This window comes from Nyctereutes procyonoides, unplaced genomic scaffold (assembly GCF_905146905.1).
Source record: "Nyctereutes procyonoides isolate TBG_1078 unplaced genomic scaffold, NYPRO_anot_genome, whole genome shotgun sequence".
NCBI classification, from domain to species: Eukaryota; Metazoa; Chordata; class Mammalia; order Carnivora; family Canidae; genus Nyctereutes; species Nyctereutes procyonoides.
In genome coordinates this window covers 17,965,515-17,993,094 of record NW_026575159.1, presented here as the reverse complement: position 1 = coordinate 17,993,094, position 27,580 = coordinate 17,965,515, and the positions used below count along the sequence as shown (strand labels likewise).

The 27,580-nt window shown below is 46.3% G+C and overlaps 1 protein-coding gene across 11 annotated transcripts in view; it reads left to right on the top strand.

Annotated features, from left to right (window-relative positions):
• The first annotated feature begins 16,615 nt into the window (after nt 1-16,615).
• The window catches only part of MTSS1 (MTSS I-BAR domain containing 1), a 163,284-nt gene continuing 152,319 nt past the window's right edge, over nt 16,616-27,580 (top strand). For 5 of the 11 annotated variants that reach the window (XM_055314092.1, XM_055314082.1, XM_055314089.1 and 2 more), the window contains exon 1: nt 16,617-17,191. In XM_055314092.1, coding sequence (XP_055170067.1) covers nt 17,120-17,191 — 72 coding nt within the window. In that variant the 5' untranslated portion in view covers nt 16,617-17,119. Of the gene's footprint in view, nt 17,192-27,580 lie in introns of all 11 variants that reach the window. The other 6 variants (XM_055314091.1, XM_055314081.1, XM_055314086.1 and 3 more) reach the window with 4 other exon arrangements.

Sequence of the window (27,580 nt, the reverse complement as noted above, 5' to 3'; positions counted from 1 at the left end):
TCTCAAGTGCCTCTTCCACCGATGGGAAGGGTGGGAGAATGAAGGGCTCTGCACCCTCTGTCCTGTTCTGCGTTAGGATGAGGAAAAGAAAAGATGTTGGATTTGCTCTCTGCCCAAATTGTCCAGCAAGGAATATAGATATTGGGCAATCAACTCTTCATAGCCAAGATGCAATTGCTAATATATTGACATGGAAATCCTAGAGGGGCCCAGAGAAAGGAATGCTGACATCAAAAAAAAAAAAGAAGGTGTCACTAAAAGGTGACATTTTAGTTGACATTTCATATTATTTTCTTGTTTTCAGGTGAGCAGTGAGCATGCCTCCCAGCACCCGTGCTGTGACACCACAGGGTAGCAGCTCTGAGCTCTGGATGGCACTGAGCCAGCGCCCTGACTACAGCCCAAGGAGATCCCCTACCCATCACCTTGGCTTAAGACTGAGCACCTGATCCAAGATGGTCTAACCACAGGGAAACCCAAGACTTCTGTTTGCTGGTTTTGAACTGAGAAGACTCTTCCTCTCTCTTTCCTGGTGACACATTCATATGAGGCCTGGAACCACTGCCCCATTTTTGCTACCAGAGAAGCCAGTCTAAAGGCAAAGCCAGCATGATGGGGACAGCTGGGCTGCAAGAGATGCAGAGAAATGGAGCTGGAACCTGTTTTTTCAAACTGTGCAAAGAGGCTCCTGAAGAGCTTTTAATATAATCAGGATCATTTGGGAGAGGGAGGTGTCTTCTGGTTTCAAGGACAGAAAATCTAGCCCAAACGAACAAGCAAGAGGCAATTTATTAGCACAAGGACATGAACAGTTGGTGAACAAATTGGGTTTCAGGCATAGCTGAACACAGGAGTTGAGACAAAAATCAGAGCACTCCGCTTCTTTTCATCTCTCTGCTCAACTCTGCTCTCCTTGTGGGGGCCTTTTTCTCAGACGCGACCTCCCTCCCCGGATACGGCCTCCATCTCATGACCTGGCATGTTCCAGTCCCATGGAGAGGGGGAACCGCATCTTCTGAGTTGTCTGAACAAACCTCTGGGATTTTCTGATTGCATCTTGGCTCGAGTCTGGTTCCTAATCCACGACTAAGGACCGCGGCCAGGTGAGTGGACTTCCCCGGGAGATTAGGCCCTGACGTCTGTGATTCAGCTCGGCAACCAACGCGAAGGTCAGCTTCCTGCAAAGCACATCCTGAAAGTGGGGGTGGCTATTTTCCCCCAAAATGAAATCAGGCAACAAAACAACAGATGTCATTGACAGGTTACTTCATAATGCCTCTCAGCCAACATTCCTCACAGAATCCCATACACAACAGGTGGGTTTGACAAGAAATTTTGTTGGCCACAGCTAAGACTGCCTGTCTTGCATTTGCCGGCCTAAAACCAGAAATAGCTCCTGTGAGAATTTTGTTCTTCTGTGATGTGTATTCATCCTTTCAGCTTACATTTCCTGCACACTAGCGATAATAATGAGAATAGTCATCATACTAACTGCTTGTGCATGTAATGTATGTACTATCTCATTTAATCCTTACTCCTGGCTCATCAGTTCTCAAGCAGGGGTGACTTTGCCTCTCCTCTCCCCCAGCACCAGGGGACAGTTGGCAATGTCTGGAGACAGTTTAGGTTGTCACAGCGTGGGGGATGCTACTGGCGTCTCGTGGGCAGATGTCACGGATGCTGCTCTGCTTCCTATAATGCACAGGACAGTTCCTCACAGCAAAGAATTGTCCACTACAAAATGGCAATAGCCCTGAGGCTCAGAAACTCTGAACAAGCTCGTGACACAATCCTTATTGCTATGGAGGAAGAGATGTACACAGCTCGCGTAGGCTCACACAAGGTAGGAAGCGGTGGGGTTGAGGTTTTAATTCAAAGAACTTGCTTCTATTTAGTGACTGCTGAACTTGGCCCTGGAACTCAGCGTCCTTCGCTCACACAGTAAATTCTGGCTCAGTGGGTCAGGGCCCCCAGGACTCAGGATAATGGGATCACAGGTGATGCTACGGTTTGAGCAGCTAACTGATGAGCATGTGCAAGACACACACAGCACTGGGAGTTGGGGAGGCAAAGATGCATGATTTCTGGAGGAAACAGACTTGTGGAAAACCAGGACATACATTTCACTTCTCCACTCTTTGCACATGCTTTTCTGTCGCTTGGAATTCCTTCTTCCCTCCCTTTTCTGGCTCTTCAGCCTTTACGCTCATCTAGAAAGCTTGCCTGACCTCCCATCTCTTCAGTCCATTGTAGGTGATCTGCCTCTGGGGATCTGTAGATGAATCTGCAGCCTGAACACAATTCTGTTCCACCCATCACACTATACTGTCATTAGTGGTTTCCTTGACTGTCTCGTCCAACAGGACTGTAAGTTGCCTGAGGACAGAACTCACACCTGCGAACTGGGTGCAGAGCCCAGTACTGGGCTTTGGGCTATTTGTCCACAAATTACTATCTGTTGCCTATTCCAGGAGTCAGCAAACTTTCTCTGTAAAGTCTCAGATAGTAAATAGGGTGCATCTCATCACAACTACTTAACTCTGCTGTGGTAGCACAAAAATAGCCGTAGAAAATATGTAAACGAATGAACTTGGCTGTGTTCCAATAACACTTGGTTTGGAAATCAGGCGGTGGGCCAGACTTGGCCTGCAGGCCATAGCTTACTGACTCCTGGTCTTTTACAATATCCATTCTTCCATTAGTAAGTCCTCATTTTTAGCTGGGCCTATTTGTGTCCAGCAGCCTCCCCTAATACAAGAATAATTCTTGGCCACTCCTGCAGTCAAATGTGACCATTTGAATAAATTCCAGCTGATGGGATATAAGTGGAAGCATTAGTTGGGATTTCTTGAAAGGCTGTTTAAAAGTAGCTGATTCATTGGGGAAGGACCCCTTTCTGCTCTTCTTTTCCTCCTTCTTCCATTCTAGTGAGGGCCCTGGCAGCCTTCTTGGGCCATGAGGTAGCTTTGAGGAGGAAGCCACAGCCAGGCTGAAAGAGAAGAAAGATAGAGTCTGTGTCTCTGATGGCATCAAGGAGTCACCATACTTGTCCTGCACGGCCAACATGTAGACCTCTACATGTCAGAAAGATAAACTTCTGCCCTGCTTAAGCCACCATGTGTGTCTGTGTTCTTATGTGCAGTAGAACCTACTCTCAACTCTATGTCAACATGTGGAAATGCTCAACAAATAGTTGATAGTGAAAGGAATGCCTAGAGCGTAAGGGAGCACCCTGGGGAAACTCATTCTGCAGGGATGGGTGGGGAGTCATGGAAACAAACAAACACCAGGTCCTCCTCAGACTTTTTGTGGTTCAGTACCCATGATGACTCAGGTCTCCAGCCTGCTCCTCCTGCTGCCTTTCTTCTTCCTCATGGAGGACTTTCCTTGTTTCATGCCCACTGTCAACTCTGTCTTCTGAGGCACCCTTCCCCGCCAAGATTATCATACAGAATCCAGTTTCCTACAAGAGAATGTGCTGTTCCTTGGTGTTTGAAAGGAGTTTTACCACCAGACACCAAGGGGATGCAGTCAGGGGCATCTCCAAAATAACAAAAAGAGCAATGTCTACTAGACTGAGGAAATGCAACAGGTCCTTATTGTCATGGTCTCTGATTTGTTTGCCTTTCATGGACAGGGTGTGGATGACACAGAGGGAAAACTTGGCTTTGGCACCCAGCAACCTTGAATTTGATTAGTGACTCTGTCACTCAGTAGAGTGACACTGGCCATGCTGTGTAATTTCCCTGAGTGTCACTTTCCCCAAGTACAAAATAAGGCCACAGCAACTTTCTCATAGCAGCCATGTGAGAATTAAACAGGAAATGAGCCTGGCACAGAGAAAGAGCCCAAATTAGTTCAGAAACTTCTCCCAGCCTGCCATCCTGATGATCAAGATGGAGTCACAGTGGGACAATTACCTGGGATTTGAGTGGATCCCCTGCCCTGCTTTGGAAGGGCAAAAATCTTCCAGACTTCAAGCCAAACACTTCCTTTTCTCTTAGTCTGCCCCTACCCAAAGGCACCTGCTTTTTTATCACCCCACCCTACTTTTTTTTTTTAAGATTTTATTTATTTATTCGTGAGAGATACAGAGAGAGAGGTAGAGACATAGGCAGAGGGAGAAGCAGGGTCCCTGCGGGGAGCCTGATGTGGGACTTGATCCCAGGACCTTGGGATCATGACCTGAGCCAAAGGCAGACACATTCAACCACTGAGTCACTCAGGTGCCCTACCCCCTCCCTACTTTAAACAGCTGGCAGATCAGTACAATTCCATTTCTTCGACATGATTTCAGCCACTCTGGAGTCGTGCGTGAACATCCAGTGCCACAAGGACATTCACAATGTCACACTTCCCACGCGATTCCACTTTCCGATGAACAAGGCCTTGACACGTCTCCGACTGAACAAGTGGTCACGGGGCACTTCAAACCTGCAGGCCCTTTCCATAAAGGTGGCTTACAAATGCAAAATAGTCCACATCCCTGGAGATGTCTGAAAAAGCTATTAGTACCATGCAGGGGAAATGAACAACCCAAAAAAAGCTGCCAGCAGCGAACAGGATCCCACAGCATTCAGTGCTTGCGAATTGGGTTCATAGAGCCGCTGTTCATGAGGCTGTAAACTTAGCACGGCCTCCTGTAAATGGTGTCAAGGAGAAGTGGGTGAGCTCTAGAGTGAGGGTAAGGGGACCCATAGGTGATGGCTCTTTGGAAGCGATCATGGCAGAGCCACTAATTGGGCAGTAAAAACAACACACCCAGAGGGAGAGAGGAGCTATAGATCTGGGTGGGAAAGAAGCAAATAATCTCTCTTTTTTTTTTTTTCTAGCACCTATTGAGACAAATGGTCCTTTTCGTCCAACAGGGCATTGAAATATAACAAAAGACATGACTAGACATCAGGTAAATAGGAACAAAAGCCTGGTGGGGGCGCGGCAAACAAACTACTGTTTGTGTTTAGTAAAGCCTTTCTCTTTGGTTGTTAACCATAAGGAGGGAGCAGCTGAACACAGGGACATCGAAGACTATTAACTTCTGATGTGTGTGAAATGTTTTGTTAGGCCCTGCAGATTAGATAGAGGCCATTCACTCGTTCCATGAGTACCTGCTAGGCATGTACAATGCACTAAGCATTGAGGTAGGTGCTGGAAATGTGGGGGAGAGCAGGCAACCGTGGCCTCTGCTCACGTACTACTGTCGTGGCAGGGGAGTAGACCTGTAGCAGTGAGGAGTCCAGATTCTGGAAGTCAAAATGCCTGTGTTAGAGTCTTGGTTCCATCACACCAGCTCCGTGATCTTGAACAAGTTACTTCACCCTGCCATACTTCAATTTCCCCATCTGCAGAAAACAGACGCAGCTAACATCCTCCTCATGGGGTTAGCCAGAGGCTTCCCTGAGATCAGACACATGGAGTACTCAGAACACAGCCTGCCGTTCTGTGTGTTTTGTTGTGACGGTCACTGTTTCTGTCATTATAACTGCAGGCCAGAGGGGCCGAGAAGGCCAGCGTTGAGCAAGTAATGACTCCAAGAGGTAGGAAGGAGAAGAGTAGAGCTGTGTGTGTTGGAATCACATCACAACAGCAGCTACAAATATTGGAAGGGAGTGGTATGTGTATGAACGAGCCATCTTACATCTCTGATTTATACCCTGCAAATAGGGAGCCCTGGTGGCTCAGTGGTTGAGCATCTGCCTTCAGCTCAGGGCCTGATCCCACCGTCCTGGGCTTGAGTCCATCCCACAGGGAGCCTGCTTCTCCCTCTGCCTGTGTCTCTGCCCCTCTCTGTGTGTCTCTCATGAATGAATAAATAAAATCTAAAAAAAAAAAAAAGATTATACCCTGCAAATAAACGAAGACCAACCAAATGAGAAAAGCAAAGGCTATTTCTATGCGATCGCAAGAAAGTGGGCCACTGTCACTTGTATTTTGGGAGACTGACAGGCAGGCAGAAGAGTTGGAGGGTTCTTTTTTTTTTTTTTTTTTTTTGAGTTGGAGGGTTCTTGATGTGCCCTGATTGGAAGCTGTTGGGAAGCTGGAGGCGGGCTAATTATAAGCTGGGGATGCTGCTGGTTAGGAGTGCCTTTGTAGCTTTCTCTGATTGGCCCAAGTTGGAAGCAAGGCGGGGGGTGGGGGGGAGGGAATGCAGAGAAGGTACCAGTTACCAATCAAGTTCTGGACATTTGGGGCTGATTTTTACAGAATTATGGGTTCACCTACTGGATTGCCACTAGAGAGGGCAATCTGTTTTCTTGCAAATCTGACTTAGGGCAGGCTGGCTACCTGGGTTGTTTATTGATAGAGGTAGATAAAAGATGTATTCCCAGGGCAGGTTGTGGCTCAAATGTTTTATTTTTTAAATATGATCTGGCCACTGTCTGTATATTCAGTCAGTCTCTCTGTGCATAGGCTTGTCAGTTCATGAGGACATGTGGATCCATTGCAGTAAATTCCATGAAGATCCTACAGAAAGGAACCCATTACTTTGAAATATCGGAAAATAATGCTGTCATGCATCGTAGGACTTAGATGCTATTTGTATGTTGCAATCTTGGTTGGGCTTCTGCCCCCCCCCCAACCAATGGCCAGATACTTCCAAGACTGTGTGCCCTTTTCTCCTGAGTGGGAGATGTCCAACGAGGCAGTTTTAGCTGCATGCTCAGGAGACTGGGAGATTAAAATTAGAGTCCTGAGTTCTGGTGCTACTTCTGTCACTTCCTAGCATGGTGTCTTTGGGGAGTCAACAGCTCCAAGCCTGCTGCCATTCCTGGGACACAAGTTCAGCTGAGGACTTTCAGGGCCATCTGCCTCCCAACCCCCAGCCTTGTCCACCCTCTTCTGACACTGTGAGAGCTGTGACAATATTTGTGAAAATGCTTTATAAACTGTGCAGTTATGCAAATCTAAGTGCATATTATCAAAATTATGGAAATGTTATTGTCTATCATGCATCCAGTATTTAAAGATACCCATTAATGTGGGGGCACCTGGGTGGCTCAGTGGTTGAGCGTCTGCCTTCGGCTCAGGGCATGATCCTGGGGTCCTGGGATAGAGTCCCCCATCCTGCTCTCCACGGGGAGTCTGCTTCTTCTTCCTCTGCCTATATCTCTGCCTCTCATTCCGTGTCTTTCATGAATAAATAAATAAAATCTTAAAAAAGAAAGAAAAAATCCATTAATGAGATTCTTCAAAAAAAAAATTTCCCCCGGCTTTGTTCTTAGCCAGGCTACGACGTGAGTTCTTACTTGATCAGCTATTAGGTTTTTAAAGTGGCACATCATTTTCAAGTGAGTTATATAATTAATCATTTCTGTCATAACTCCAATGTCCCTTTGGACTGTGTGCTTCTGGAAAGCCATTGTAGCTGGAGGGGTGGCCCTAACTCTCTGCTTATCCTGCAAACATATCAAATGGTCTGGGATGGAGGGAGGGAAGCACCATTAATGACCAAATGAATTAGTAGCAAGTTGGGGAAAGAAACCAGAGAGCCAAATGGTCACCAATACAGTTTACCTTCTTTTACACAGTGAGGTGGTCCAGTAATGCAGCTAAATGGGATTGCTACAGATGGAATCAAAATGGGGAGATTGCTATTTAAAGGCCCCCCAGGGGGAAATTACTTGACAAAAGAGCTTTCCATTTTCATGAATGAGTCCCCTGAGAGAACCGCTTTTTTCTAAATTAATCCAGTTTTCAAATTATTTTTATGCAATATATATTAAACTATAAGCAGAGATTATATTATAGAATAGAATATACAAATTTAAAGAGAATATAATTTATATAATATATGTGATTTCTTTTAATAATAAGTTACTGAGACTCAGTGGCTAATATGTATGTAAATTGTGTGGCTATTTACATATCTCCTCTGAGAGATGGTGTTGAGGAAAGATGGTGCCTTGATTAAAGGTCCTTAAGAAAATCCGCTTCAACAAAGGGTAAAAGAATCCAACTCAGTGTAAAGATATTATTTCAAATAAATAGCTATGACCAACAAGAGGATGGTTGCCATTTGAAGTATTAAGCTCTTGATCAGAAAAATTTAAATTATGAGGAGCAACTTCATGGAAATCTGTTTTCATTTGATGATTGGATTTGAATTTGTTCCAGAAAATACATGTCTATGGAAGGTGTGCGATGGGTAGGCCTCACCTTCTTCAATATATTTAGGTTAAAATATCCTTAGAGTAAAATGTAATATGGACAACAAGTTTTGTTGGGAAAGAGGAGCCCCTGTTGCAGCTGGGCAAGCTGATGGATAATGCTTACTTCCACTTTGTTGAGTGACAGACAAAGTGATAGGGAGAGTCCAAGAATCCAAGGGGGAGGGAGGGTGAGCAGGCATTTAGCAATTAAGCATCATCTGGAAAGTGACTTTCTTTTTTCACTGAGAATGTATCCCTGAGTCACTGCCTGGAGCAAACAGCTCTCATCTCTTCCCTAATTTCTTTTTCCAGCTGTTTCCAAAACATAAATATATATGTACCCACAGAGACAGACATACACACTTACAGACATAAAGCCAGCAAAGATCAAGAGTGAGCCTGAAATCAGGCCTGAAAGTCAACCATTGTCACGTGGAAGACACCTTTAACATCACCCGGAAGGTGCCAACCTTCTCATTTTACCCAGGAAAAGTCAGGCCCAGAAAGGATCTCTGAATCCCAGGAGATCACACAGCCAGTCAAGTCCAGGTGGGCAGGTTCTTTTTTCTCCCTCTCTCTCCTGATGGGCTTTTCTGTGGAGATATTACACAATATTGTTCCTGCCTCAGGGCCAGGGGGTCAGGAGGCGTCGTGCTCATTAGTTAGGTAATGCTTGCTACCACCTTTGAAGCTGCTGGATAGGATCGCAGGTAAATATCATTACCCTCTGCAAATGAATGTTTCCCTGCACATGACCTGTTTTCACTTGTTGCCTGTGGCCGCTGGCCACTTGTGGCTGCAGAGATTGTTGCTGAGTGCCAGTTCATAAGCACCCATTTGCTACCCAGCTTCAGAAAATAGAAGGGCTAGGTCTAGGTCTTATTATTAAAAGCAAACAAACCCATTATTAAAAGTAAACAAGGCAGACTTCTTTGAAACAATTGATTAAATGTCTCTGGCTCAGTGGCCTAAATTCACCCCTGTTACGCCAAACAAAGCTTCCCATATTGAAAATCTAAGGAGAGAATGCCAACAGTCTGGTTGAGAACCACACACACATGCACACACACACACACACACACACATTTTTGAGTGCCTGTTACAGCTTATGCTCAGTAACCACCTTATCTCTAATCTTCAAGATCTAGAAGTAAGAATATTTTGCATTTTATCAACGACATGGGTAGGTCAAGTAATTTGCCCATGGACACGGCTGTAATATGGAAACATGAGCATTTGAACTTAAATCTCTGTGACTCCAAACCCATGCTTAATCTACCTTAACACATTACAGACAGGTCTCCCATGCCCGGTGTTCACTGTTGATTTAAAGAAAAGCCCAAGATCCAGGAGAAGGAAGTGTGCATCTGCCCTGGCAAAACCTCCTGAAATCTTAGGCATGCTGGGGGGTTGCTGAAGAGAGGAAGCCCCGAGCCACTTCCATCACTTAAATGTGCAAAGTGGGCAGAGCAAAAACTATAGATGCCAAATGGCTGGGGTTTAGTATCTTGCCCCAATGCAGGCCTAATTTCTGAGCCATTTTATATTCTCTGCTATCCAAACAAACCAGAATGCCAGGTTTGCGGGTGCAGAATCTTGGCCTTGTCAGTGAGTTAATGGACTCTCAGTAATAGACTCCCGCTAGCCAGATTTATGAGAGACAGATGTATAGACAGAATGTTAATTGACTACAGTAGAATTTTGTTTACCTGGGAGTCTTAGTCCTAGAAACATCTAAACAATGGGATTGTTCTAAAATAAATTTTAAAGTTCCTAAAATCACATTACTGGAAGAAACAATAAACAATTTGTTATGGGTGCAATGCTAGGTAATAGAAAGATTTACCCTACCACCAGTGATGAGTTGGGGATGATACAGCAGCCAAATCTCTTGATACAGATAGATGGTATCATTGTTATGAATAGATTGACATTGACTTCATCAGAGCTACCTCGGGTTGTGAATACCTTATGAATTATATGGAATAAAAACAAATCCAGACTATATACTGGAAAACAGTCTGACAATTTCCCAAAAGTTAACAAGTAGATATACCATATGACCCAGCAATTCCACCAGAAGTATGTACCCAAGAGAACCGAAAACACAAGTCCACACAAAAACTCATACATGAATGTTTATAGCACCTTTATTCATAATAGTCAAAGTGGAAACAATTTAAATGTTCATCAATGGATGGATGGATAATGTGGTACGTCCATACAATGGATTATTCAGCCATAAAAAGGAATGAAGTAGAGAAACATGCTACACCATGGATGAACCTTGTAAACATGATTCTAAATGAAAGGAGGCAGATGAGAAAGGCCAATATATGATTTCCTTTATATTAAATATCTGGAATAGGCAAATCTATAGGGATAGAGAGATTAATGGATGTCTAGGATTGGGGATGGAGAAGCATGGGAAAATGATTGCAAATGAGTGGGGATTGCTTTGAAGAAAATTTTGTAAAATTGATTGTGGTGATGGCCACACAACTCTGTGAATCTACTAAAAAATCACTGTAAGATGTTTACACAGGGAAATGTTGGGTTTTGGAGAATGTGTAATATTTTCCATTTTTACATCAACTCAGATGCCTCTGATTCATTAGATATAATCAGATGTTTTTCAATTGCTTCACATGGTATATTAAAAGTAAAGTGTTCTAATGTGCTCTTCGCTCTTTTGCTGCTACTCTAACCAGAACTCATATCTTACTTCCTAAATGCTCCTTTTTCTCATTGTGCTTGTTTGGAACAGAAAAAGCTATGCTCAAGAAGAGGAAGAGATGAGATCTTGGACAATCTTGTTCCGTAATTTGCAATGGGGATGTCTGCTCCCCTGCAAGCCCTATTCTCAATATCAAGGTAATTCAATATCAAGGTAACTAATTTTGCCAAATTAGTAGTCAGCAGGCAGCTTGGGACAATATAAACAAGGAGAAGGAAATCAGACGCTTCTGGGAGAACAAGTGTGGCTTGGCACAGAGTAGATGCTCAAGAAATGTCTCCGGAATGGACTGAACCATCCCTACCGGAGTACAGGGCAGGCACACTTTCTTGGTGACCTAGAACCATCAGATAGGGTCTCTCCTCCTTAAACAGTCCCAGAGAAATGTAAATTCTTTACTTTGTCCCTCTTCTACATTTTCCATGTGACCCAAACCCTACATGTGTTGCCATGATCGGGAACTACAAACTGGCTGCAAAGGAGATTTTAAAAACTGGGGAATTTAAAAATAGTTAGATTTTGGAAAACTTCACATCAAGATGCAAAGTTTCAGGCCCTTGGAAGGACTGGAACAGGCGGCAATTAAGAGCACACATTCCCACTTGGCCTGGGACGGGGGAGCAGCTGGCTCTCGGAGGGAGCACTTTGCTCTCCAGGACTCTGCCGTCCACCCACCTCTTAGGAGCTTACAATTGGCCTGCCTCACACAGGTTTGCTGCCTGCCCCCCTCCTACCCCCCCGCCCCCACAGACATGATGGGCTTGTGATCCTGCCATTCCAGCCTTACTCTGGCCTGGCTACCAATCGGTTCCTGAGGGCAGACCTTCTTCTTTCATTAGTTTCCTGCCTCAGTGACACATTCTGCACTTTGAGGTTATTATATTATTCTTGGTTGTATCCCAGGCCACCGACTACAAACAGACATAAAACATCTCTTAGGGTGAGTCACTGCAACAGGTATTATCTGTTGATGCTTGCTGGTTTCGTTTTTAAAAAGGCCTTCCGTTTCTAAATTTGAGACACTTCTATATACTGACAACTCCCCCATTTTTTCTAAGGGATTTAGCGGTTTGGGGCTCATAAAACATTCTTCTAATAGGTCATGAGGGGGACTTTAAGCCAATTTTATTTCATAGATGAGCCATTGGTAACGATCAATACATATTAATAGCTAACCTTTATGGAAGACTTGCTGTGTGCCAAGTGCTGGAGTAAGTTATCCCATTTAGGCCTCACATACCCTTAGGACTTTGCACTTCCATTACCTATTTTATAGATGGAGAAACTGAGGCATGAAAAGGTGGGGAGCAAAGAAGTCAGGCATAGGGATTCGTACCGAGGCAGCTTGACTGTGAGCCTACCCTCTTAAACCACCTGGCACAGCTGCCCCTGCGTGAGGATCCCCTTACAGAGGTCAGAAGCCTCACAGAGGATTGCCTGAAATTTTGTAGCATCCCTGAGGCCTCCTCTAGCAACCGGGACACACATTAGACTCTTGTGGGGAGACTTTTTTTTTTTTAAGATTTTATTTATTTATTCATAGAGACACAGAGAGAGAATGAGAGGCAGAGACACAGAGAAGCAGGCTCCATGCAGAGAGCCTGACGTGGTACTCGATCCAGGGTCTCCAGGATCACGCCCTGGGCTGCAGGCGGCGCTAAACCGCTGCGCCACCGGGGCTGCCTGTGGGGAGCCTTTTTTTTTTTTTTTTTTTTAATTTGTATTTATTTATGATAGTCACAGAGAGAGAGAGAGAGAGAGGCAGAGACACAGGCAGAGGGAGAAGCAGGCTCCATGCACCGGAAGCCCGATGTGGGATTCGATCCTGGGTCTCCAGGATCGCGCCCTGGGCCAAAGGCAGGCGCCAAACCGCTGTGCCACGCAGGGATCCCCCCCCCCCCGTGGGGAGACTTTAAAGTGCAGGGAGACACAGAGAAGATACCACAATGGATTAACATTTAGGGGATCTAATGAAAGGTGAATGTGGAAGTCTCTGCACTCTTCTTGCTCGTTTTTGTACGTCTGAAATTGTAGCAAATTAAAAAAAATTAAATGAAAAAATGTATTGAGATAATATTAATTGACCTAGAGGGCTTTCTATAGGAATTATTTCTTCTTAAGTTTTTTTATTTACCTATTTTAGAGAGAGGGAGGCTGGAAAAGCAGAGGGAGAGAGAGAAAGAACCCAAAGCAGATTCTGAGCTGAGCATGGAACCCGATGTGGGGCTCAATTCCTACAACTGTGAGATCGTGACCTGAACCGAAACCAAGATTCAGATATTTAACTGACTGAACCACCCAGGTGCCCCAGGAATTGTTGACTGTAAGAAGTATTAGCGACAAGATCCAGAAAAGCAAGTGGGATGTGATCCTATTTGTGTAAAGCAAATAATGACAACATATGCACACACACATACATATGCACACATTCATATATGCCTGTATGTCCTTATATGAGGATGGAATAAAGTATGTATAATATATCAAAAAAATCTGGAGCCCAGTCTCCAGAGAGGACTCTTTAACTCTTTAGGGGTAGGACCTGAGCATGGGTATCTTCTTTTAAAGTTCCTCAGATCAAAGTTCTCAAATTTGCTTTACGTTAAAATCATTTGGGAAGTTTTAAAAAGTCATGTTGCCCAGGCTATGACCCAGATGAATTAAATCAGGCTCACTGGTCATGGAGCTCAGGCACAGGTGATTTAAAATTCCCCCAGGGGATTACAATTGCGGAGTCTGAGGACCAGGTAGAGCTCCTGGTGCACCTGGGGCTGAGAATCACTTCTGAGAGGGAAGGGAAGTCCTGTGGGTAGCACTACGATGTGATAGGCATTTGCTATCTACTTCAAGCTTGGCAACAGGCCACGAGTTAGGAATCTGCAAGGAACTAGAGATCAAACAACCTGCCAGGAGTCTCGGAGTTAGGAGATGGTGGTGGGCACCTCAACCCATGGTCTACCAGGCGAAGGAGGATGATGGGAATGGCTTTGAGAAGGCTTCATTGCTTCTCAATCTCTCCAAGATCACAGGATTTGAAATTTTTTTAGTAGAGCTTCATTCCACTGGGTTCCTCCTCCTAGGAGCTATTAAAAAAAAAAAAAAAGGCAAATACTCCTGGGAGGAATTGCATGTTAATCAGATTGCGATGTCTGCCCAGTGAGTGCTGGGTATTTTGAAGGGAGGAAAAAGCTTGAGGAATGCTTAAATATGGGGAAAGAATGTGATTGTAGGATGTGTAAATCTGATGTTGTCCCTTTCCTATTCAAAATCCCCCATTCACTAGATTTACCTCATCTTGTATCATTGAGATTTCATGCCCATTGGTTAGCAACTCCCCATTACCTCCTTCCCCGAATCCCAATACCTGGCAACTATTCTATGAGTTTGAGTATTTTAGCAAGTACTCAACATAAGTGGAATCACACAGTATTTGCTTTTAACTGGTTTATTTTACTTATCATAATGTCTTCAAGTTGCATTTATGCTGTTACATATTGCAGGATTTCCATCGAGGCTGAAGAATATCCCACTGTATGTACGTACATACCACATTTTCTTTATCCATTCATCCATTATGGACATTTAGGTTTCTCCACATCTTGGTTATTATGAACAAGCTACTTCTGTAAGATTTATTGTTTATTTACTGTATCCCAGGAACTGCTTTAAATGCTTTAAAAAAATGCTTTACAGGGACGCCTGGGTGGCTCAGCAGTTGGGCGTCTGCCTTTGGCTCAGGGCGTGACCCTGGAGTCCCCGGATCGAGTCCCACATCGGGCTCCCTGCATAGAACCTGCCTCTCTCTCATGAATAAATAATAAAATCTTTTAAAAAAATGCTTTACATATATTAGTGAAGGTAAATGTCACTACAGCCCTATGAAGTCTTTATCCCCACTTACAAATGAGGAAACCGAGGTCCAGTTAATTTGGCCCAAGGTCATACAGATAGTAGGTTGCAAACTGGACTTTAGACCTAGTACAATCAGGCTCTATAAACAATGACCTTATCACTATAATACCAATAGTGTTAAAAACCATCATGATGATGATTGACAGCAAATTGTAAGTCAAATGCTATTATTGGCAAGGTGAAGCTGTGACTGACTTACACATCCAAATAACCTTGGCAGGATCCAGCAGGGTTGTCCAAGAGATTGGTTAATTCCAGAAGTAACACTGCTCCTTATGATTTTTGGGAGAGGGATGGAGAAGGGTCGTGATTAAGAGTTGGGCAGAAAAAAAAAAAAGAGTTGGGCAGAATGACCCAGGGTTAAAATTATCTTCTGCGGCTGTGATCTGTCCCTTCATGCATCTCTTTGATTCTTGCAGTTTTTCAAAGCCAGAACTTGACCTATTACCAAGTGAGTCTGACACAAGTCTACAGCATTTTGTATATGGTTTCTTCTGTCCCCTTCCCAGTATTTTCCTTTTGTTCTATTTTGTGCTTTGCATGGTCAGCTCAAGGGTCAAGGGAGTCAGGTGCTTATGTTTTAAGGTCTTTTAAAAGCCGCTCATTTGATTACCTTCTTCCTTGCCGATATGGCGTTAATATGTATATATATATATATATTTTATATATAGTAAGATTTTATTTATTTGTTCATGAGAGACACAGAGAGAGGCAGAGGGAGAAGCAGGCTCCACGCAGGGAGCCCGATGTGGGACTTGATCCCGGGACTCCGGAATCACTCCCTGAGCCAAAGGCAGACGCTTACCGGCGGAGCCACCCAGGCGTCCCTATTTGGCCTTCATCTAAATTAGGGATCCGACTATGTGCAGTTAGGCTTCATAGTGGAGCTATGAAAATGAGCCCCCAGCCTCCACATCAACTCGGGTACATTTGCGCTTTCCTCGTTAAACCTCCCAACAGGGCTCTCTGCAGTGATGCCAACACCCAATGCCCTCAGTGGGCATGAAAAAAAAAACAAAACAAAAACAAGTCACGAGCAGTCAAAAATATCCATAAGCCAAAGAACAGTATGCGAAAGCTCAATACCATTCATTTTGCAATGGCAAATTAATCTACTTTCCCAGCATCCTGCAACTTTTATTGAACTGGGCATCCCGCCATGGGATACGCCCCCAAACTCTCCTTAATTACATATTTGTTAATTACAAATTAATGACAAATTACGATTTTGTTTGCAATGGTGACTGGCGTTGCAGTCCTGATATCACTGGACGGGCTTCTTCTCAAAAGGCTGCAGCAGCAGGAGCAGCAGCAACAGCAGCAGCAGGAGCAGGAGCAGCAGCAGCAGCAGCAGCAGCAGCAGCAGCAGCAGCAGCAGCAGCTTTCCCGCCCTACTGAGCGCTCACTGTAATACGCCGGGCGCTGCGCTAAGCTTGCCACCCTGCAAGTCCCCGGGGAGCGGCGGTGCACCCTCGGTTCCCGGCGCTCGCAGCCATTGTGGGGGGTGGGGGTGGGGGTGCGGGGTGCGGGGCGCCCGCCCAGCCGCGCGCCGACCCGCCCTCTCGGCGCCGCGACCCGCGGCCGGGGCAGGAGGGGGTGCTCGGCGCGCGCTCCGGGGAGGGGGCGGCGCCCGCGGGGGCGGAATCCTCGCCGCGCCGCCCGCGGGCCTCCGCCCGGGCACGCGCCGCTCCCTCGCCCCGCCCGCGTGCGGCGGACGCACGGCCCCGAGCGCGCGCCCTCCCCGCGCCCCCGCGGCGGACGCACGGCCCCGAGCGCGCGCGCGCCCCTCGGAACGTCCCCGGGAGCCGCGCCAGAGCGAGCGCCGGGGCCGGGCGCGCAGGAGTGAAAAGGAGGCGGCGGCCGCGGCTGCGAGCAGCAGCTCCGGACCCCGCCGGCGGACGCGTCCTGCTGCGGGGCGATTTTTTTTTTTTTTTAATTTCAGACAATATCATTAAATCAGGAAGCCTTGCATTTGTCAGTGGCGCTGGCCCCAGGTCAGCGAGCGGTTTTCTCTGCCTCAGGATGGGCTTCGCCGTTTCCGTGGCGGGCACCCGTGGTGGCCTGATTGTCAGTCTTCTCCGGGCATTTTTGAGGCCAGAAGCCGAGCGCCGCATGTAGGCGAATCACCCCGCGGGGCGGCTTGGCTTTTTGAAATTATCGTTTATTATTTGGGGGCGGAGAAGAGCCGGCCTTGGGCACTCGGTCCTCTCGGCAGAGGCTGTGAGCCGGAGGGGGGCATTGCTCGCGGGGGAGCGAGCCCCGGCCCCGCGCACGGTCCGGGCGGCCCCGCGAGTGTCCTCTGCCCGCCGGCGCCGGGAAAATGGAGGCTGTGATAGAGAAGGAATGCAGCGCGCTCGGAGGCCTCTTCCAGACCATCATCAGCGACATGAAGGTAGGACGCCGGGGGCGCGGCGGCGGTGGCCGCGCTGACCTCGCCGGCCCCCGCCTGCGCCGTGGCCGCCGCCACCTGCGGGAGCGCTCGGGCCGCGGGTCACCTGCGCCCCCGCGGCGCCGCCCGGGGCTCTGCCGGGCCGGGCCGCTCCCCGCATCCCCGGGGGTGCCAGGTGCCCCCTGCCCTCGCGGCGCTCATTGTCCCAGGGGGCGGCACCACCTCGCCTCCCCCGGGGCGCAGGGCCCCGGCTCCAAGTTTCCCATTGTCTGTCGCTGGACCGAGTGTCTGCGACCCGTGGAGGCCGGTGCCCGGGCGGACACCTGATTCCCCCGAGGCCGGGGCGGGGGCGCCTGGCGCGGTGGCCGGGGAGGGCTATGGGGGCTCTGCGTGGCCGCGGGAACTGGCCCTCCGGCCGAGAGCCTGCGAGGGAGGCTCCCCCTCTTCTCCCCTCCTTCTTGGCTTCTTTCGGGTCCACCTGGCGGGCGGGCGGGGGGGGGTAGTTGGGGGGGGGGATCTGAGCCAATTAGGCATTAATTAGGCAGTTCCAAAGCTGCTGAGGGTGTGCATGCCTTCCCTCAACCCTCCCCGGGGGCGCGGAGCAGAAGTTCCCAGAGCAGCCTTGCTGGGGACCCTCCTCCACCGGGCTGAGGCGCCCAGTCTGAAGGCAAGATTGGGGTCCCCTAAACCACTGTATTCCCCACCCACCCAACACACACAGCCTCCAGGTTTTCTCTTGGACGGATTGTGAAGATATTGTGTGTGTGTGTGTGTGTGTGTGTGTGTGTGCGCGCGCGCGCGCTGGCGTCCGCGCGCCTGTGTGTGTGTGTGTGTGTGTGTGTGTGTGTGTGTGTGTGTGTGTATTGCGGGGCGGGGAACAACACCCGGTTTTTTTTTTTTTTTTTTTCCTGCAAAGGGTGGGACTGGGGATAACCTGATCTAGGATGTGGATTTTCTGCTGCATAGAGGTAGATCAGGGCCCTGTGTTACTCACCCAAAGGAAATAGATCCAGCCTCCCGAGCTGGCTGGAGGTGGGAATTGGGGGCGGTGGGGGGATTTTTTTTTTCATGTGTATTTAGGGAGCTTCTCTTTGGCTCTAACCCAGCCCCAGTTTGCCTCAACAGATCCGGGGAGGTGGTGTTTAATTAAAAGCTCGGCTTCCAAAACGAGTAGGCAGGTTTGGAAAGCTGTACAGCCGGTGGGTGTGGACGGCCCCTCTTCAGCCGCTGCCTGGGCGTTTGGAGGAGCTTTTGTCTGATCAAGTGTGGGGTTTAGAGAGGGTTTGGACTGGGAGATGGACTTAGCGAAGGAATGCTCAGCTGTCACGCTTGCTCCCCCCTCCCCCCTGTAAAATAAAGTGCCATCTCCCCAAGGGTGAACTTTTCCAAGGTGCCTCCATGCTGGCCTTGTCCCTCCTACAGAGCCTGTGCTCTTTTTTTGGGGGGGGGGGGGAAGGTGAGAAATTGACATTCGTGGTGCGTTATCTTCAGCTAGACCCTGCTTGTCCAGGAATGCCTCTAATCCAGCCACTTGGAATTAGATGGATTATTCCCTGTTCAAAGACAGCCTCTTTCATTCCTTTGCCCTCAATCCGCATTGATTTATTGAAGTGCTCTTTTGAGACAAAGATTGGTGTCCCCACCTTGGACTCTGGGGTATTTTTTGTTAAATTCTCTACGCCTTATTATAATCAAACATTTGGTTTGAGGCACACGTGCATTTTGATCATCAGGGGAAGAATTTTGAGATGGGTTGGTAAACCTGCTTGTGTGTTTTGTATTTTTTTGAAGCGAAATGGGTGTTTCCAGTCCCTGAGTAGTAACAAGGATCCAGTGACCTAAAAGTTCTTCTGCCCACTGCAGTCCCAGGGAAGAAAAAAAAAATCTAGGATTTTTGTTTTTCTCTCCCTCTTTGTTCCTTAATCCAGAATCCATCCTGTCTTGGTTCTTTGCATTTATGGGTTTGAACCCAAAGCCCTTCAGAAGTTTTCCACCTGCGATCCCGTGGCTGGCCTGGAGCATTCTGGTGGGTGGAGGGGGGTGGTGGATTGTGAGTGCTGAGGTGGCATGTTTTTCCCTCTGCAAGATTCTAGTTAAAAATAAATATGTATTTAATGCCCTCTCAGTGCTGGATCTCTAGTTTATGGTTCCTGACACTTCTTTCCCTTTGAATTTAGTAGAGTTTGTTCAACATCCTGTGGGAAGGCATTTATTTTAAGGTTGTTTGTTTTATTTTGGCAAGGATTTGAGAAGTAAACTGGAGGGGAAGACTAAAACCTGTCTTGAGGTCTGTAGGATTCCAGGCTTTTGGGGAGCAGAGATAAGGAAAAAGATGGGTAGATTGATTTCCAAGAATATTTATGCAGAACTCAGTTGTTGAATATTTTAATGGAGTTTTCTTTTTAAAAGACTTCTTTGTGGGTTGGATGGCCGTGATATTTTAAAAGGGAATTAAAAAAAATTGGGCATATAGAATAAGAAGTATGTAGTATGCATAATTCATGAAGTCACCACCAATAAAAGTCAGTGTTCAATATCTGAAGTCAGCTGGCTTTCTAATGACCAGTTTATCCTTTTTTTCTTCTTTGAACTGCCATGATGGGTTTCTCATGTCTTTGGTCTCCTTTCTGTTTGCTTTGAAGGACAAGTGTAAATGTTGGAAACCCATTTTGGAAGGCCATCTTGAGAAAATTTTTAGGTTATTTTCCCAGAAATAATGTTGGACTGGGGTGAGGAAAGGGTAAGGAATTTTTTTTTTTTTTTTTTAGTAGCATTTGATTCTCCCAAACGTACAGCAGCACAGGAAAGGAGTCAATTTCCTCTTTGGAGGAAAAAAAAACAAAAAACAAAACAAAAAACAAACAAACCCAAGAAAGAAAGAAAACAAAACAAAACAAAAATGAAGTAATTTCAAAGCCTAACACCATACATGTTCCAAAACCAAAAAACCTCAAGATATTGAAAACCTCCACTGACACTGGAGAGGAATCTTTCTGCTTTTTTCTAGTGACCCTTCATCTGGTTAAATCCTCTGCTGTATGGGTGTGGGTTTTTCCTTTTGGGGGGAGGGGCAGGAAGGGTACAGAAGAAACCCTAACTCTTCTTCCATTGGGATCCAGCAGCAGCTGTTAAATAACTTATTGATTCCTTGATGAGAGGAAACCTTGTGTTTTTTTTCCCCCCCATCTTCCACCCTCTTGTGGTGGTGGTCACTAATGATGGTGGTGTGCAGAATCGCTTACTGGCTGCCTTTCCGCCCATCCACATAAATCAAGTTGTCTAGTGTGCACTGGTCCCAAAGCTAAAGGGAGATGAGATTCACGTGGTTGGAGGCTAGGGCCTATTGCCCGTTTGTCTGGGGGAACGAACAGTAGCTTGGAAGTGACTGCGTGGGAAGGCCAGTTGGCCTCTGGTGTTTGACGGTGGTTAGACATTAAAGAGGCTCTAGAATCTTTTTTGGAGTTTCTATTCATGTGCCAAGAAAAACAGGCTAAATGCTGCAAACAGCAGATTTGAGCCATTACTTCTTTTTAAATTGAGATATAATGGACATATCATATTATAATTAGTTTTAGATGTACAACACAGCGTTTTGGTACTTGGAGTTTAAAAAAAAAGTTTATTTATTTTAATGTTTAGGTAATTGAACCAGCAAAGAATTTGTTGATGTTTGGGGGAGTTTGTAAGACCAGACTACACTCAAGGGCAAGTCACTGTGGATATCTTTCTTCTTTTAATAATTAACTTAGTTTTTTTTTTTTTTTAAGTTGGATGCTAAAACCAAATATTTTCCTCAGCCTTGTTATTGCTCAAGAATCAGCATGTGGGGAGCGAATTGGGCCTGATGCAGGGAGAACTTTGTACTAGGTTCGGGAGCGTGCTGGGGGTTATGTAATGGGGCTGAGGGGTGAGAACACCCAAGCACACCTTGAATTCCCTACCCCACCTCTCGCTGGAGAGAGGGGTGTCCTGTTACCAGCACCTGTGCCAAGCAGAATAGGAGCCTTGTTCAGTTCTGCTTGGCTCCCCACCTCCGTTTGCACCAGTATCCTCTCTCCTAAGTCCTCCCTAAAATTAGAGCTGGTCAAGGGACTTCTTGAATTCCATGGAAATCTTTTGTGGTTCGAAGGCATGACATGCTATTTTCTCTCACTTATCCTAGATCAAGAATGTGCGTATTGGGTCCGGCGCCGGATAATGATTTCAGGGTTGTTTTTCCCCCTTGCTACTGCTTTGGCTCTGGGGTTTCTGTCAGACAGACTCACTCCCTCGCTGTTTATCCAGGGCTTGTATGTGGAAGGTCTTTTGCTGGCCAGCAAGGAGCCAGAGAGCCACAAGGCCTGCCCTTGGAGAGCTGCTTGTCCCGTGGGCCACAAGTAGGTAACGTGAAGTCGGTATGGTGGCCACGAAGGAAGGGCCACAGTCAGTTCTTGAAGAACTTCCCTTGGACTCTTTAAAATTAAAAAAAAAAAAAAGTTTTCTCTAGGAAGAGAACGTAAATCCACTGAAGGCCTCCAAAAGCGGCCAGGTGCTCTGAGGGAGGTGGGCAGCTCTGTATATGGTGACATGCAGAGGCAGGACAGACCAAGCCCTTATAAAGTACAGATGGGCCCCATGTTGGTTTTTCTCTTAGCAAATGGCTGTGTTTGCCCAGGATTTTACAGCTTCCTCAGTTTGGGCCTGTGGGAGAAGAAGGTGAAGTGAGGATGTCATAAAAATGGCGGTGGGGAACTGCTCAGAATGGGTGCCTGGTCAGAGATTGAGGGCCTATTCTAGGTCAATCCATCTGGTTTTTTAGGTGCAGATCTTATCCAGGTCTAGAAAGAAATCATTTTTCTTTGGTCTTGGCTTGAATGTTTCTGTGGGTAAGTCCCGAACACATCATATTTAACCAAATCGGGTAGTGCTTTGTTGCTTGACAGTGTGAAGCTTTATGTTCTGAGTTTCCAGTTAGGGATGCCCCAGATGGAGAGAGAAGGTCAATCCTAAGTCATGGTTTGCGTGGAAGATGAGCTGAGTTTGAATTTTGCCTGGTTCAGCTGTCATTTCTTAGGTGAGTAACACGTACTCCTAACTCGATCTTACTTATTGAGCACCAGGGAGGTTGCAAGCACTGAGCTCAGTGCTATGATGCAGCACGTAAAGATACAGAATTTCCATTTAAATTTGAATTTCAGATAAACAGCAAACAACTTTTTAGTATAAGCATGTTCTGTGTATACAGGGGCTTCTCAGCTACTGACCTCTTGTAGTTTGTACTGTTCTTTTGCATCCAGGAAAAGAAAAAAAAAGCTAAAATGATATCTGTCAATAATGGCCAGCTCATTTGAGGTGGTTAAAATGTTTGGAGGATGAAAAGGTTGAAACTATTGATCTATTAGACACCTTATCTACAATTTTCATCTAGGCTTTTCCATCTTCCTGGGGATAGGTGAAAGCTGGCAAGATTCCATCTGCAGGAGACTATTTAGGTGCTCAGACTGGGAATGGAAAAATGAGATCATTTTGAGGTCTCCATTACTTCTTGGAACTGCCTTCAGGACACTCACACCCTTAAACTCTCACCTCTGCAAAAACAAAGAAAATACCTCTCCTGGAACCAAACAAAAGCCAAAGGCAGACATAGCTGCCTAGGACATCAGACTGAGAAGTATTTGGGGCTCCTTGGAGGGAACTCCTGGATGCCTTAAGCAGTTTAACTCAGATTTGTAGATCGCGCTGCTGATATGGCCTTATTAAGTAGCAATCCGGAGAGACAAATGGAGTAAATTAATTGGCTGAGCATCAAGGAAGCCCATTGTATTTGATTGCGGAGGTTTTCTTCTTGAATTAGTTGGGAGGCTGTGCGAGGTTCCCTCTGAGTATCTGACACACAGACACACACAAAACCCCCCCAAACCCACGTAGCATAGGTTCCAGAGCAGCTCTTCCATTGTCAGTGTTTCTCACCTCTTAGACCAGGGAGGACCTGGTCTGTGTGTCTTGGGCTGCTTCCAGATTTAAGATACTCGTGTGGGCCCCCTGTACATAGTAGGTGCTTGGTGTTCATTGCATATGGTGAACATGGGGCAGGAAGGGACTTGATGAGAACCTGCCACGTGCTGGGCATTGTGCTAAGTGCTTGGTGCTTCTGGTTCACGTCCTCCACCTTTTTTGTCCCACTTTACAGATGAGAAAACAGGCTCTTTGAAGAGCCTTATCCAAGGCCATGGTGAGGTGGATTGGTTCAGACCTTGGCCAATTTGATCCCAAAGCTGGAGCTCTTTGGAACATGTTGAAGGTAGAGAGAGGGGAATGGCTTTATCTCTAGAGGACAGCATACAGAATTCCACTTTCCAGAATTCTGCAGGAGGCTCAGAGAGGCAATCAGGCTCTTATCTCTGTGCCCTGAGCCCAGAGCCAGCCTGGAGGTGTGAATTTGAACTGAGATGTGCAGTGGGCGTCTCCCATCTGGCTGTCACTTTTGTGGAAGTCATTTAATTTATGATCTATTGACATATTGTGGCTTCCTTCCCTCCCACTCACCAGACTTCTCTGACAGACAAACCTGGAGTTCTCCTTTCCTCTTCTTCTGGGTGTGCAGATAGAATAGAAGCTTTCCAGCCAGGCTGTGGCATGTCACCCTTGGCCTCTGTCCTTGTCCCCCTACAAAGTGCCTGCAGTCTTCTCCGTGGCTGGCCAGAGGGCCACGTTTCTATGTTGGGGGAGCCCATCAGTCCCTGAGACTGGGTGACTATGCAAGCCTGGCAACCCTCTCTAATTATATGAATTAAGTAAGTTCACCCAAAGTTCAAATGACGCCTCTAAGGGAACTCCTTACCTTGAACTCATTTTGTGTCCAGCCCTGGAACTCTCTTGTAAAAGAGCTTTCTGTATTTAATTATGTCCCGGTAGCTCTCCAGTTTGGTTGAGTCTGTAGAGCCATTTCAGGTCTATGTTTGGAGAAGTTGATGGGATCGCCAAAAAAAAACTCCTTCCTGTGCTGATTCTTGGCATATACGGCCTTTGGTCATAGTTTCTAAGTGGTTTTTCTTTTCCTGTCTAGTTTAAGTGGGTTTAAAAAAAAAAAATCAATCGAGTGCCTTTTGAGCTGTGTGTCTTTTCATTTGCTTTCTTCCTCTTCAAGAATTTGGGCAGAAGTAAAATATTAGCTTGCTCAGCATGAGTGGCCTCCGGAGTCCTGGAGGTGGACGGCAGGTTTTGCTTGGGACTCCCTTCCCTGCCACCTCTGGCAGGACAGGAGTTTCTAGGGGGCCCGAGGAGTGGTCTGGCCAGAGGAGGAGGCTCTAGGCTGGTGTTCTCCTTATAGTAGAATGCTCGTGGTTACAGGCACATAAGCATCAGATTTCCTGCGAGCCTTTAAGACACAGATACCTGGACCTATTCCCTGGAGGCTCTGATTCAGTGTTTCCAGAGCACATCCTGGGCATTCAAATTTTTTAAAGCACCCCCAGGTAATTTGAACGTGTGGCCAGAGAACCACTGAGTTATATACAATTTTAGCACCCTCAAAAGTACTTTCTCAACCTTACTGAACTCTGAGGAAGAGCATGTTTAGATGTTTGTAAGACAACGTGACTATGCTAAACACTATTGAACTGAACACCTCAGAGTGGCCTAGATGATAGATTGCATGTTATATGTATTTTGCCTTGATTAAGAATAAAAATAAATTGGTAGTGAAACATTACATAAATTGGAATGTAAAAATAATAGAAAAAGCATCTTTAGAATACGTAACGATCTAAAATCTTGGACAATGACCCTGTCCAATATGATTTTCTACCATAATGGAAATTGTCAAAGATGTTAGCCACTAGTCACATGTGACTGTTGAGCACTTGAAGGGTGACGAGTGTGACCAAGGAACTGTTTTTAAGTTTTATTCACTTTTGTGTAGATAGCCATATGTGACTAAAACCACTGTCTTGGACAGTGTAGATTTATAACACACCATCTAAGTAAAAATAGTGAGCTTCCTGCACACCTTCTGGTTCCTTTGTTGCCTCCAAACCCCTCCTGTGGAAATTCCAGAGCTACTGCTGACCTTGGAGTCAAAGGGATCTGGTTTTCAGTCCTGTGGGCAAGTTACTTAATTGCTCAGCCTCCTTTTCCTCTTGTGTACGTGGGTCTGAGAAAGTACCCACTTTCAAGTATTCAGAAATCAGACTGTGCTTGTGAGTGCTCCACACCAGGGCCTTGTGCACCAGGGCGCTGGGATGTTTGCTGCTGTTATGGTTCCAATCAGGGTAGTCATTCTTTCCACCACTTAGGGCAAATGCTACCCCACCCTTGACCTAGCTGCGTTTAGAGTTTACAGTGAAGTTGCAGGAAATGGAGAAGTTGAGTTTTTTTTTTCTTCTTCTTGCTAAGTCAATTACTCTGGAGTTCATTATAACCTCCTCTGCCTCAGCTGGGCCTATTTGCATTTCTCTGTTTGCAAACCCACTGTATATAAAGGGAGAGGAAGGGCTGGGTGCCGGGCTAGGTCCTCAGGGCATTTAATGCTTAATAAAGACAAAATATCTTTTCAGAGATGTTTACACCAGGTTAAGGGGAGAGGTGCTGCTTTGTAAAGGTCATCTTTTTCTGTCTATGCTTTTGAGTTCCTTCCCCTTTTTCTGGAGTGACCCCCAGGAAGAGTGGCCTCATTTTCCTACTAGCCTGCCCTATTGCAGCAGCTTGGCACCTGATCTCCCTTTTTTTTTTTTTTAAGATTTTATTTACTTATTCATGAGACACACAGAGGGAGGCAGAGACAGGAGAAGCAGGCTCCATGCAGGGCGCCCGATATGGGACAGGATCCTGGGACTCCAGGATCACGCCCTGAGCCGAAGGCAGACGCTCAACCACTGAGCCACCCAGGTGTCCAGGCCCCAGATCTTCCTACAAGACCCCCCGCGGTTGGCCCCTAGCTGAGTGTCCTGCTGATGCTTCATGCTCCCCATCCTGGAGTCCTGGGCTTCTTTGAACACATCCCGTGCCTCTCATTCTTGCTGTTCTGCTTGGATGACTTTCTGCATTGTTGTCCACTGAAATCTTTCTCATCCTTCAAGGTCCCACCACGAAGTTATCTCCTTTCTGGTCTCTCCTCTTTCCAAGCCAGATACCCTCAGGCATTCTTCACATTCTAGGTTGAGTCCACCTAGTATTTATTACGTTCTACCTTAAGCCTGGCTTTGCCACTTCCAAACTGGATTACTCTGGGTGAGTAATCCAGATTTGATTTTTCTTGCTTGTAAAATGGGAGAAATAATACTTTCCTCTTAAAGTTGTAGAGGCTTCAGTGAGAAAATATATATAAAGGGCTTGGCATGAAATAAATGCTAAATAAAATGCTCTTGAGCATCTGAATGAGCTACCCTGGGAGTTTTCTAGTGAAATACCCTGCAAAAATGGCACTCAGATGTTTCGAAATACAAGAAACCTATAGCTCCACTTTAAAAATGCAATAGAGACAACACTGCAGTGCTTTTCAAGCTTTCAACATATGAATAATTTGAGAACACGGTACATGTATTCTGCAGATATGATGTGCCTACTAGGGGCCAGGCATTGCTGGGCGTGGAATACATCTGTGAACAAGACAGATACAGCCCTCGCCCTAAAGTTTTGTCCAGGAGAAGAGCAGAAAGGCAGCAGGATCTTGGTGAGGGCCTCTGATTCTTGTTTGGAGTGGGAGGACAGTCAGGGGAGGCTTTGGTAGAGTGAGAACCTAAACTGAGAACTACATTTTAATTTTACCTGTTTAATCAGCTTTTATATGGCACACCCAGGCGTTATTCTAGTGCCTTACAAATAGACTCTTATCCTCCCAACAACCCACTGAGATAGTTACTGCTATCATTCCCATTTTAGAGATGGGAAAACTGAGATTCAGAGAGGTCAAGCCATTTGCCGTGTCCTACAGCTAAAGGAGAGGGAAGGCTGGGATTTGAACCCAGGCGGTCTGGCTCCAGGGTCTTTGCTCATCTGTTGCCGTGGGCTGTCTCTCACAGTGAGACCTTTTAGGATTTCCTTTTTATTTTTTATTTATTTTTAAAATTTTTTTTTTTATTATTTATGATAGTCATATAGAGAGAGAGAGAGAGGCAGAGACATAGGCAGAGGGAGAAGCAGGCTCCATGCACCGGGAGCCTGACGTGGGATTCGATCCCGGGTCTCCAGGATGCGCCCTGGGCCAAAGGCAGGCGCCAAACCTCTGCACCACCCAGGGATCCCCTAGGATTTCCTTTTTAGATTCCTTAATGGGTGTGTCTCCTTGATCTCTCTGATTGTTCTATTTGGACCTTTAGAGTCAGGATGAACCTTAGAGCGTAACAATTCGAGGTTCTCTGAACTGGTACAAGAAGCTCAAGGGACCTCTCTCTTTTGAAAGCCATTTGACCCAGC